The following is an 11,904-nucleotide window of genomic DNA, read 5'->3' on the forward strand; positions in this document are numbered from 1 at the left end:
CCCCAGCACCCCAGTTCCTAGATACATCACAGTAAAGCCCATCATCTCCAAGACAACATAGAAACAGGAGGCCTCCTCAGGGGGGTGGTCAGAAGGGAGCCTTCACCCTGGAGATGGGCTGCTCACCCACCTGGGTTACAAACCACTGAGTTCAGATGGGACGCAGGAGACGCCACATCACGCCTCACACTTGCTTAGGGAACGTTCTTTGGGCAGAAAAAACTGGGCAGAATGGACCTAAAAACTGCTGGACTTGAACAGAAACAAGGTCCATCATCATGACGAGAACGGCAACTTTTTTGATGTGTGAGCCGTGCCCCGGGCCCTGGATGCTCAGCCCCTCTTTCCGTCCTTGCTGGATGGAAGGGGCCTCACAAACTGGTGTTACTGTCCAGCTCATTTTACCAAGAAGGAAACAGGGGATCATAGTGCTTAAGTCCCCGGCCCACAGGAAACCATGTCCGGCTGACTTAAAAAGCCTGCTCTTAACCTAATCCTAACTTAATCCCGGCGAGAGCCGGTTCTCCACCTCAGCACCAGCAACATTTCAGGTGGGATTCTTCTTTGCAGAAGGCTGTTCTGTCCGTGTGGGATGTTGAGCAGCCTCCCTGGCCTCCACCCACTAGACACCAGCATCACCCCCTCTCCCCACATGCCAGCATGTCTCTAGACCCTGCCAAGTGTCCCCTGGTGGGGGGAGGGGCAAAGCCACCCTTGGTTGAGAACTCTAGAGTGTCCTTCACAAGGCCATGAGTGCAGGTAGGTTCCCATCTCCTTTCCTCACCTCCTTTTGGGAAAGAGGTCCCCAACAGCACAGACACACTCGCTACCAAGAGCCATCTCCCCTGGTCCTCCAACGGGTTCCCAGGACCTTCTGTCCAACTAGATTTTAACTCCTTGGAGGATGAGGCTGATGCTGCTTAGCCTATGCTGGGCATACAGAAGGCACCTAATAATAGCTTCCTGAGTGATGGCATACCGTGGACCACTTAGAGAGACTCCTTAAACCTGCACTGGGCTGAACCAGACATCCATCTCGTTCACTTATTCTGGAAATATCCACTGAGAACCAACCGACTGCCAGGTCCTCAGGGGCTCTAGGAGTAGGAGCTCACGTCTGCCACGTTGGCTTCAGGGTGTTGGCAAAGGTGCCCCTGGGCTCATGGATAGGTTCAGGCAGGACTCAAAGGGTGTGCTCTCCATTTGGAGGGAAAGTGTGGGTGGGTGGTGAGGCTGATGCTGGCCAGGCTGCTCTTGTGTGGGCACAGGAGCTGTGGGGTGATCTGACCCCTCCCTGTGCCGAGGACAGACCCTCTGACAGCCCCCCTGCAGATTACAGGCTTGGGTGTGTCTATCTTGCCACAGCCCCACCGCCCCCCACCCCGCCACCTGAAGCCTGTAGGTGCCCTTTGCTTACAGGACATGCTGCCTCCGCCACCCCTACAGAGTCGGGGCTGAGCTGCGCCTCGGTCTTGGGCTACCTCGCCATAAGGCATAGCCATGTCCCCGCACTGATCACCATGATGGTGAGTCCTGGGGAGGGAGGCTGAGCATGCATGCACACACCCACAGATATTTTATAATTTCGTGTTAGTTTCAGATGTATGGCAAAGGGATTCAGTGATACACATATATATTTCAGATTATTTTCCATTATAGGTTATTATAAGACATTGATTATTGTTCCTTGTGTTATATAGTATATCCTTGTTGCTTATCTGTTTTATATTATAGTAGTTTGAATCTGTTAATCCCAAACTCCTAATTTCCCTTTCCTCTTTGGTAACCATATTTGTTTTCTATGTCTGTAAGTCTATTTCTGTCTTGTATATAGATTCACCTGTATCGTTCTTTTTAGATTCCACATGGAAGTGACATCCTATTATACTTGTTTTGCTTTGTCTGACTTATTTCACTTAGTATGATAATCTCTAGGTCTGTCCCTGTTGCTGCAAACAGCATTATTTCATTCTTTGTATATATATACATACACAGAGAGAGAGAGAGAGAGAGAGAGAGAGAGAGCTTCCCAGGTGGCTCATGGCAAAGAATCCAACTGCAGTGCGGGAGCCGCAGGAGACTTGGGTTTGATCCCTGGGTTGGCAAGATCCCTGGAGGAGGGCATGGCAAGCCACTCCGGTATTCTTGCCTGGAGAATCCCGTGGACAGAGGAGCCTGGTGGGCTACAGAACTTGGGGTTGCAAAGAGTCAGACACAACTGAAGTGGCTAAGAGCATATATATATACATACATATATATATATATATATACACATACACACCACATATTCTTTATCCATTCATCTGTTGATGGACATTTAGGTTGCTTCCATGTCTTAGCTGTTGAAAATAGTGCCGCTGTGAGCATTGGGGTGCATGCATGTTTCTGAATTAGACTTTTCATCTTTTCCAGATATATGTCCATGAGTGGGATTACAGGATCAAACGCTAGTTCTATAGTTAGTTGTTTAAGGAACCTCCATATTGTTCTCCATAGTGACTGCACTAATTTACATTTCTACCAGTGTAGGAGGGTTACCTTTTCCCCACACCCTCTCTAGCATTTCTTATTTGTAGACATTTTGGCAACGGGCATTCTGACCACTGTGAAGTGATACCTCATTATAGTTTTGATTTGCATTCTCTAATAATTAGTGATGCTGAGCATCGTTTCATGTGCCTGTTGGCCATCTGGGTGCTCTTTGGAGAAATGTCTTCTGCCCTTTTTTTGATTGAGTTGTTTTTTTTGATATTGAGCTGCATGAGCTGTGTATTTTGGAAATTTAGCCCTTGTTGGCTGCGTCATTTGCAAATATTTTCTCCCGTTCTGTAGGTTGTTTTTGTTTTGTTGATGGTCTCCTTTGCTGTGCAAAAGCTTTTAAGTTTGATTAGGTCCCATTTGTTTGTCTTTGCTCTTATTTCTTTTGCCTTGGGAGACTGATCTAAGAAAATGTTGCTACGATTTATGTCTGAAAATGTTTTGCCTGTGTTTCTTCTGGGAGTTTTACGGTGTCGTGTTTTACATTTAGGTCTTTAAACCGTTTTGAGTTTTTGTATATGGTGTGAGGGAGTGTTCTAATTTCATTGATTTACATGAGGCTGTCCAGCTTTCCCAACACCACTTACTGAAGGGACTATCTTTTCTCCATCGTATATTTTTGGGTCCTGGCACTTGCAATGAAGCTCAGAGAGCTGGAAAGCACTTGGCATACTTGATGAAAGATCCCATGTGAGCTGGGGGTGTCCTGACCGGGGCCTGAGTGCAGGAGGAGTCGGGCTGGAGGTCCATGTGTCCTTCTCAGAGAGGCTTTTTTTGTGTGTGGTAAAATGCTTCTGCTTGTCCTTACCACTGGGATGGCCAAGCTTGCACCATCTTTACAAGGGAAAGAAAAGCCTCTTGTAAGGGACAAGTCTCCTGGTTATAAGAGGGTCTCTGGGGAGGGCTGGGCTGTACCAGCCATCCCCTCTTGCTGGGATGTAACTCCCCACAGTGGCTCTGAGATGGGGAGTAGGGCTGGAAACCCCGAGTCCCCCACTACCCTGCTCAAAAGGGAGCTTTGGCTGTTGATCAAATGCATTTATCCAAAGTTTTACATCCAAAGTGGATTTGAGAGAGGGACCATACTGCTTATCTGCCCAAATAATGGGGGCTCCTGCTGGGTGTAGGGGGAGTTGCTGGATTTGGAAATGAAGTTTCTTTTTTTTTTTTTAAAGATTTATCTGTTTATTTAATTTTGGCTGTGGTTGTTGTTGTTGTTGTTGTTTTTGCATGCAGTCTTTCTCTAGTTGCAGCACACAGGGTCTACTCTCCTGTGGGGAGCACGGGCTCTAGGTGACCAGGCTTCAGTGGTTGGAGCACGTGGGCTCAGTAGTTGCAGCTCCCCGGCTCTGGAGCACTGGCTCAGTAGTTATGGCACACGGGCTTAGCTGCTCCTCAGCATGTGGGGTCTTCCCAGACTAGGGATCGAACCTGTGGCCCTGGCATTGCAAGGCGGATTCTTAACCACTGGACCACCAGGGAAGACCTGGAAATGAAGTTTTAAGAAGGCTCAGAGCCCCTGGTCCTTGAGACGTGCTCTGAGAGGGGCTGCCCCTCTGCAGGTGTGGAGCATCTGCTTCACAGGCTGGCCAGGCTGCTTGCTGCTGCTCTGGGCCTGTGTCATCTGGATGGCCCGGGATCCCTGCCGCCTGGCCCTGAGCAGTGCACCCTTCCTGGTCGGCTACGCCAACATCCTGATTGTCCTCAGTTTCGTGGCGGGCCTCCGTGTGTCCCGAGAGGAGCTGTTCCCCGGGGCCCCGGACTGGCTCCTCGCTGACCTGGACCTGAAACCCTACCTGCAGCCATGTCTCCACCTGGGTGCCAAGGTGAGCTCTGGGGATGGGGATGGGGCCAGGGGATTTAACATTTCAGAAAAGACCGCAGCTGAGGGCTGGAGACAGTGGGCCATGGGGGCAGAGGAGGAGGCAGGGCCGGGGGGGTCCTCCTTGGCTCAGCTCCCGGCTCTGGGAGACCCTCTGTGCCTTTGTCTTCAGGCTGCAAGATGCAGGGGGAACATCATGAGCACCTCCAGTCTGACCCCCATTGTCTCCGAGGGGCATGGGTGATGTGAGCCCGGGGTGCACCAGGCTGTGGGGGGGACACGTTCCAGCTGGCCCCCGACGCCCCCCTCCACGGAGCTGCTGCGGCTCTTGCACCCTAGACGACAGGGCTCTGAGGGACAGAAGCCTGTTTCCAGCCCCAGCCCCTGTGGCGGGAGGGAGACCGTGGCTTGCTTTCCGGGAGGTCCAGGGTGAGCCGTAAAGGAAGCCGTGTTTCCACTGCAGAGTCTCTGTGCGTCTGTGTTCTGGCTGCTGCTGCGGCTGCAGGTCTCCGAAAGCTGGAGGCTGGCGGAGGAGGAGGCCTGGAGCGGGGACCTCGGGGACGTGAGCGGTGAGGACCCTGGATGGACTGGCTCCTGCCCTTTCTCAGGCCATTCATGTGCATGTTTGAAGTTAACCATTTCCCCCAGGAATCCCAGAATCTTAGGGTCAAAGGAGCCTCCAGGCCCTTGTTTCTGGTCTGCCTTCAGCTGGTTCCCTGCTGGCTCTCAAAGGACACACAGCTAGTGGTCCCGGGCGACCTGGCTCATGCCCGGAAACTCAGAGCGGGGCGGCCTGTGGTCCGGGAGGTGCCCGGCAACAGGGCTTTGCTCTTCAAGAGTTCAGATCTAGAACTTTCTGGCCCCAGATGGGATATGAGCCACAAGCCCCTTCCTGAGCAGAGTGATGCCCCTGGATGTGAGGGGGCTTTGGGGGAGGCTCTCTGGGCCCTCGTGGTTCAGAGTCCAGTGTCCCAGCCCTGGAGACACCACCTCCCCAACCTGTCTCTCAGTGGAGTTGTACCTGAAGGCTCCTGTCGGAAGGGGACAGGGAAACACTCTGGCTGGAGTCCCAGAAATCTGAGTACTCCTCTGCCTCTTCCCCTGCACAGGGCCCAGTAGTGTCCTGCTGAGCGTTCCTGCCACCATCCTCAAGAGTCTCCTAGTCGAGTACTGGGTCTGCCTTGGTGCTGCCCTGCTCTTTGCTGTCAGCTTTGCCGGCAAAGTGGTGGTATACAGGGTCGTCTACATCCTCCTCTTCCTGTTCTGGGTGGCCTGGTACCAGGTGAACCCCAGTGGGACCCCGAGCCCCCAGCCCCTGCCCTGCTTCTCTGCCCCAGGCTGCTTCTGCCTTCTGCTTTCTGACTTCTGGCCCTGCCATGTGGGGTTGCCTCGGGGCTGGCACTCTCCTCGTCGAGGGGGGACCACGAAGCTCACAGGCTTCACACCCGCAGCTGCTTGGCCAAGCCTCTGACCCAGGTGTCCATTCACGCTTATCAGTAAGGCCACACAGCCTGCTCCATGACTAGACGCACCAACCCTGCCTCCAGATACGTGAGCGGTTCCAACACATGGGTGGAGAGAGAGTGCATGGAACACGGGAGCCACAGACAGAGGGAGAGATCAATTTCCAATACCACCTGGACTGCTCAATATACAGACAGAACTCCCAATGCCACAGCTTCCTGGCTGTCCGGGGGCGGGGGGTGGGGCAGGGGGTTACCCTTCCTAGTGCTGAGGTTTGCTTTTCTGCAGGAAACTTAACTGAAGGCCTGGACCCCTGACTTCACTGTGTGTGTCTCATTAAAACTTATCTAGACCCTCATATAAGAATAAGCTTGGGGACTTCCCTGGTGGTCCATTGTAAGACTCCACGTTCACAGTGCAGGGGGGCTGGGTTCGATCCCTGGTTAGGGAACTAAATCCTGCATGCCACAACTGAAGATCCCACACATCACAACTAAGACCCGATGCAGCCAAATAAATGTATATATATGTGTGTGTGTGTGTGTGTATACATATATTTGTGTGTGTGTATATATGTGTGTGTGTATATATGTGTGTGTGCATATACATGTGTATGTATACACACACACACACACACACACACACATATATATATATATAAATGAAAGTGAAAATGTTAGTTGTGCAATCTTATCCAAATCTTTGCAACCCTATGGACTGCAGCCTGCCAGGCTCCTCTGTCCTTGGAATTCTCCAGGCAAGAATACTGGAGTGAGTAAATATTCCCTTCTCCAGGGGATCTTCCTGACCCAGGGATCAAACCTGGGTCTCCTGCATTGCAGGCAGATTCTTTACCATCTGAGCCACCAGGAAAGCCCATATATGTATGTGTACGTGTATGTGCATGTGCATGTGTATATATAAGGAATGAGCTTGGGCTCCAAGCAGCAAAGATTTCTGTTGGAAGGAACAGTTTTGCAGGGGGAGCTGGTCCCTGTACCCTCCCCGGTGGCCCTTCTGGTCACGGCCGCCCCTGCCCTGTCCACCTCTCTAAGCCCTGCCTGGCCTTTATCAGGACTATGTCTGAATTGCAGATACATACTAATTCCTGGAGAAGGAGCTCCAAGTGCTTCTGGATGCTCGTGGTCTCTTACTCCATGGTGGTCCTTTTCGCTGTCTACACTTTCCAGTTTCAAGCTGTTTCTGGATTTTTCAATGAAACCCTAGGACTGTCTGAAGAGGGGTAAGAATGTCTTAGGCCCTGGGCTGATGTATGGGGAGGTGGCTTTTCTAGTTGGTTCTGTGCTCTCTGGGCATCTCTGTAAAGCTCCCGAGCTCCTCCAGGAGTGGGGAGATGCCTCTGGAAGCTCCAAGTTTCAAGATCAGAGCCCAGGAAGAGGACCCCCTGGAGATTTTGCTGCCAGGTCCCTCCTGTTCTACTGGGGTCTCAGGACCCATGGACTCGAAACCCCAGGGTGTTCCCAACTTGGGATCTCACCAGACTCAGGCAAACCCTGTCTTCAGCTCGCAGCCTGAATTTTAGCTGCGAGTCTGTTTATGCCCGAGAGCACACGTGCCAGAGGTTCCCGTGAGGGCGCTGGGCTTCCCCAGGTCATGTGAGCCCACCTGCCACAGAACTGTGGCCCAGAGCCGGATTCTAGGGCTAGCACCCTGTTTTCTCCCTACTGAATCCCCCCAGGGTGCATCTTGAAGTGGGGGTGGGGAGGGCGGCTGCTGTGACCGAAGCTTGATGACCCCAGTATCCTGTTTCCTGGCGTGGCAAGCGAGTTCTTTGTCTACAGCGCCTCCTCTCGGTCATAAATGCAACCAACGTCTGGGAGGCATTTCATGACCAATTTTGTCCCAGGGCCCTGGGAAGTCTCCTTCCTAGATCAGACAAAGATTTTGTGGATAGGCCACATGATGTTTTCATTTTAGGATTCACAGGCCCTGCTGATAATCTAAAATTCTCTGGATCACCTGTCTTACAAGTCTATCATAATCCAGGAGAAGTTTTGTCCTATTGCTTCTCCCCATACTCAGAGTCGCACTATTACAATGATTCCATGTGGGGTTATACACATGGCCGACTGCCTCGGGACTTTAGCCACCGTTAACTCTCCTGGGAGACAGTGAAGGACAGGGGAGCCTGGTGAGCTGCAGTCCATGGGGTCGCACAGAGCTGGACACGACTTAGTGGGCTGAACAACAACAGCAAGGCTCTCCAGGACCCTCACAATCAAGTGTCACTTGCTTATCAAGACCCTGCTTCTTGAACTTATACACAGAGCACATCATGAGAAACGCTGGGCTGGAGGAAGCACAAGCTGGAATCAAGATTGCCGGGAGAAACATCAATAACCTCAGATACGCAGATGACACCACCCTTATGGCAGAAAGCGAAGAGGAACTAAAGAGCCTCTTGATGAAAGTGAAAGAGGAGAGTGAAAATGTTGGCTTAAAACTCAACATTCAGAAAACTAAGATCATGGCATCCAGTCCCATCACTTCATGGCAAATAGATGGGGAAACAGTGGGAAAAGTGAGAGACTTTGTTTTTTCGGGCTCCAAAATCACTGCAGATGGTGACTGCAGCCATGAAATTTAAAGATAATTGCTCTTTGGAAGAAAAGCTATGACCAACCTAGACAGCATATTAAAAAGCAGACTTTACTTTGCCAACAAAGATCTGTCTAGTCAAAGTTATGGTTTCTCTAGTGGTCATGTATGGATGTGAGACTTGGACCTTAAAGAAAGCTGAGTGCAGAAGAATTGATGCTTTTGAACTGTGGTGTTGGAGAAGACTCTTGAGAGTCCCTTGGACTGCAAGGAGATCAAACCAGTCAATCCTTTAGGAAATCAGTCCTGAATATTCCTTGAAGGACTGATGCTGAAGCTGAAGCTCCAATACTTTGGCCACCTGATGTGAAGAACTGACTCATTAGAAAAAATCACGATGCTGGGAAAGATTGAAGGCAGGAGGCAAAGGGGATGACAGAGGATGAGATGGTTGGATGGCATGAGTTTGAGCAAGCTCTAGGAGTTGCTGATGGATAGGAAAGCCTGGTGTGCTGCAGTCCATGGGGTCACAAAGAGTTGGACACGACTGAGCGACTGAACCGAACTGATCAAGACAAAGAGCAGTGGAGGGACTTTGCTGGTGGTCCAGTGGCTAAGACTCCATGCTCCCTGTGTAGGAACTCTGGGTTCCATCTCTGATCAGGGAGCCATATCCCACATGGCACAAATAAGATCTTGCATGCCATAGTTAAGACCCAGCGCAGCCAAGTAAATCAATAGAAAGAAGTAGAAAGAGTTAGTCTCTCAGTCATGTCTGACTCTTTGCAATCCTGTGGACTGTATAGCTCATGAACCTCCTCTGTCCATGGAATTCTCCAGGCAAGAATACAGGAGTGGGTAGCCATTTCCTTCTCCAGGGGATCTTCCTGACCCAGGGATGAAACCCAGGCCTATCGCATTGCAGGCAGATTCCTTACTGTCTGAGTCACTAGGGAAGCCCCACTCCCCAAGTAAATAAATATGTCTTTTAAAAGAGAGAGAGAGAGAAACGGCAGTTGGGCCCCTCAAGGAAGGCGTCTTTGTCAGGCAGGACCCAGGGAACAGCAGCCTCTCGACCTTGATCCGTTCCAGGCTCCGAGACCTGGGCCTGCAGCGGTTCCACGTGGCCACACTGTTTGCTGAGCTCCTACTGCCCACCGCGCTCCTACTGGCAGGCATCCTCCACTGTCGTTGTTGTAATGAAGACCTCAGGAGGACCACCGGCCCCATTACCTGGGAGGGCTCATCTGACAGGTACCACTGTACCCCCGGGCAGCCTTTGGAGATTGTGCGAATGGCAGGCTCAGCGTCAGGCGGTGCACTGAGTCATCCATCTGGAGGTGTTCTGTAGACGTTGGTGGGGAAAGTTAGACCCTGTGTGTCTCTGGAGGGTCTACGGACCAGGCCAGGGGCTTCTGGGCGGGAATATGCACTTGGCTTTCGCTGCGACTCTCTGGAGCGCTGTCTGTCTGTCGGATGGTCTGCAGGCCTGAGGGTCTATTTTATTTTCGTTTTCACCGTTTTGGCCTCTAACTAAATTAAGACATTGGCTGTGAAACTTGGCTTTTAAAGGTTTTCTAAAATTTGAGTCACTAATAGGATAGGATATTTTGCAGAATTCTTATTTTAGAAGGTGGTGTGTCGCCAGAGCAATTTGCTTTCTTACTCAAAAGTTAGGCGGGAGGCTGTGGCCTTCTCAAGGCCTCAAGGCCTGCATCTGTTTTTTGGATCAAACTCTGCCACGCTCCTAACACGTTTTGTGAAAAAGTACACAAAATACCACAGCTTGATTCTTTTTCTCCCCAGGGGTTGTCAAATACTCTTTTCTGTCAACATCATGTGGTTTGATTTTGGTTTTTACTCAGCTTTGTTCGTATCCAAGGTGGGATGTGAAAGCTTTATAGAAAAGGAAGGGTGCTGGAAACCTGTTGGTCCCTGGGTGTGGTTGGGAGGCCCTGCTTGTGAGCAGGTCGCTCTTTCCTCCATTGCACCCTGCCCTCCATCCCCGAAATTATGTGTGGTTCGAAAGGATGCCTGCTTTGGAGAGAGGAGAACACTCGGGGAGAAAGGTTCTCTTTTGAGGCCCCCAGGCCTCCCTAGGTCAACTGGGATGGTGTGAAGGGGTTAGGGTTTTCAGAGGTGGCTGATGATGTTTGCGGACTGGGTTGTCATGGCAACATAATACGCACTCCAGTCCCCCCTCTACTTCCAACCTAAGCCCCCTGTGATCTGTCTCCCCCAGCAACAGGAAGGAAACCGACGTGCATCTCCTGCCAGACGTATGAGTGCCTCTCTTTAAAATTCCTCCTGCAAGGCGTGCTCTCCCCAGGGAGCATGCCCTGCGTCGGGCGCACCAGACGCGCTGCCCCTGGCTCAGCTGCCCTGTTCACTGAGCATTCAGGTGTTGATCTCATTCTTTACAAAAATTCCAGCAGAGAATCGATGCCCATCCCTAGGGGACTGACTAAGCAAATGACGGTGTGTCTCAGAATCTAGGATGCTCTGAGAGGAGGAGGAGGCAGCCCCATGTGTGCTGATCTGGAGTGAGACTGAAGCTAGATGGGCAAGGAGCAGAACACTGTGTATAGGATGTGACCTCATTGGTCCAGGGAAAAGATACCTGCACACACAGGCCTATACTGAATGTATGAAGTATGTGTCTTTTGAAGAATGCACGAGAGATCTGTCATGGTGCTTGCCTTGGGGAGGGAGACAGAGGTGTGAAGGAAAGTTGCTTTTCACTGTGTACCCTTTGTGCCCTTTGAATTACTTTTTAAACTACTGACTCAGTGAACATGAATCTGAGCAAACTCCAGGAGATCGTGAAGGACAGGGAAGCCTGGCGTGCTTCGGTCCTTGGGGTCGCAAAGAGTCAGACAAAACTTAGCAACTAAACAACAGCAACGGTGCTTTGTCCAGTCAATATAACAAATGAGTAAACTCTTAAAGATTTGTTAGAGTTTGCTGTTTAAATAAATCCAATAAGAAAGGAATACTTTTATAAATAGAGCTCTGTGTGTGTGTCTCTTTCAGGCTTAAGGTTATACCTGGGAAACTTCAGAAGAGGTAAGAACTAAAGAGTCAGAGAAAATGCATTCTTTTCCAGAAACTGATTTCTGAAGTCAATTGTGCCCCGAGCAAAGCATAATTGTGATTCCTGATGGTGCAGGTCAAACACAACTTTCCTCCTATGGCCAAGTCCTTGATTCTGTCCCCTATGCCTGTCTGCTCATGGCATGGACCCATTGCGTTTATGGACTTTGATAACACAGGCTAATGAGTTGGTACCCAGTCCACCTGCTTGAAAGTCCCTCAGTTCTCTGCCTTTGGTTTTCAGATTACGACGCAGCGGGGAAGAGGACGCCACTCAGAACTGTGCCGACAAAGCCAGCAGTTCTGAATGGAAGGCGGAGGAGTCTGGAAGGCTGGGGAGGAAGGTACCAGCAGGTGGGAGACGCCGCTTTCCCTTCGAAGCCCTGCATGACGCAGCCCGGGGGCTCTTCTCCAGAGTTGCCAAGAAT

General features: G+C 50.9%; 1 protein-coding gene across 1 annotated transcript in view; it reads left to right on the forward strand.

Moving 5' to 3' along the window:
• The window catches only part of LOC136157167 (piezo-type mechanosensitive ion channel component 2-like), an 89,844-nt gene that overhangs the window by 15,526 nt on the left and 62,414 nt on the right, over window positions 1–11,904 (forward strand). The window contains exons 11-16 of the mRNA XM_065919168.1: window positions 1,420–1,526; window positions 4,101–4,364; window positions 4,824–4,929; window positions 5,470–5,635; window positions 9,476–9,637; window positions 11,721–11,830. Coding sequence (XP_065775240.1) covers window positions 1,420–1,526; window positions 4,101–4,364; window positions 4,824–4,929; window positions 5,470–5,635; window positions 9,476–9,637; window positions 11,721–11,830 — 915 coding nt within the window. The remainder of the gene's footprint in view (window positions 1–1,419; window positions 1,527–4,100; window positions 4,365–4,823; window positions 4,930–5,469; window positions 5,636–9,475; window positions 9,638–11,720; window positions 11,831–11,904) is intronic.

Source organism: Muntiacus reevesi, chromosome 2, assembly GCF_963930625.1.
Source record: "Muntiacus reevesi chromosome 2, mMunRee1.1, whole genome shotgun sequence".
Taxonomy (NCBI): Eukaryota; Metazoa; Chordata; class Mammalia; order Artiodactyla; family Cervidae; genus Muntiacus; species Muntiacus reevesi.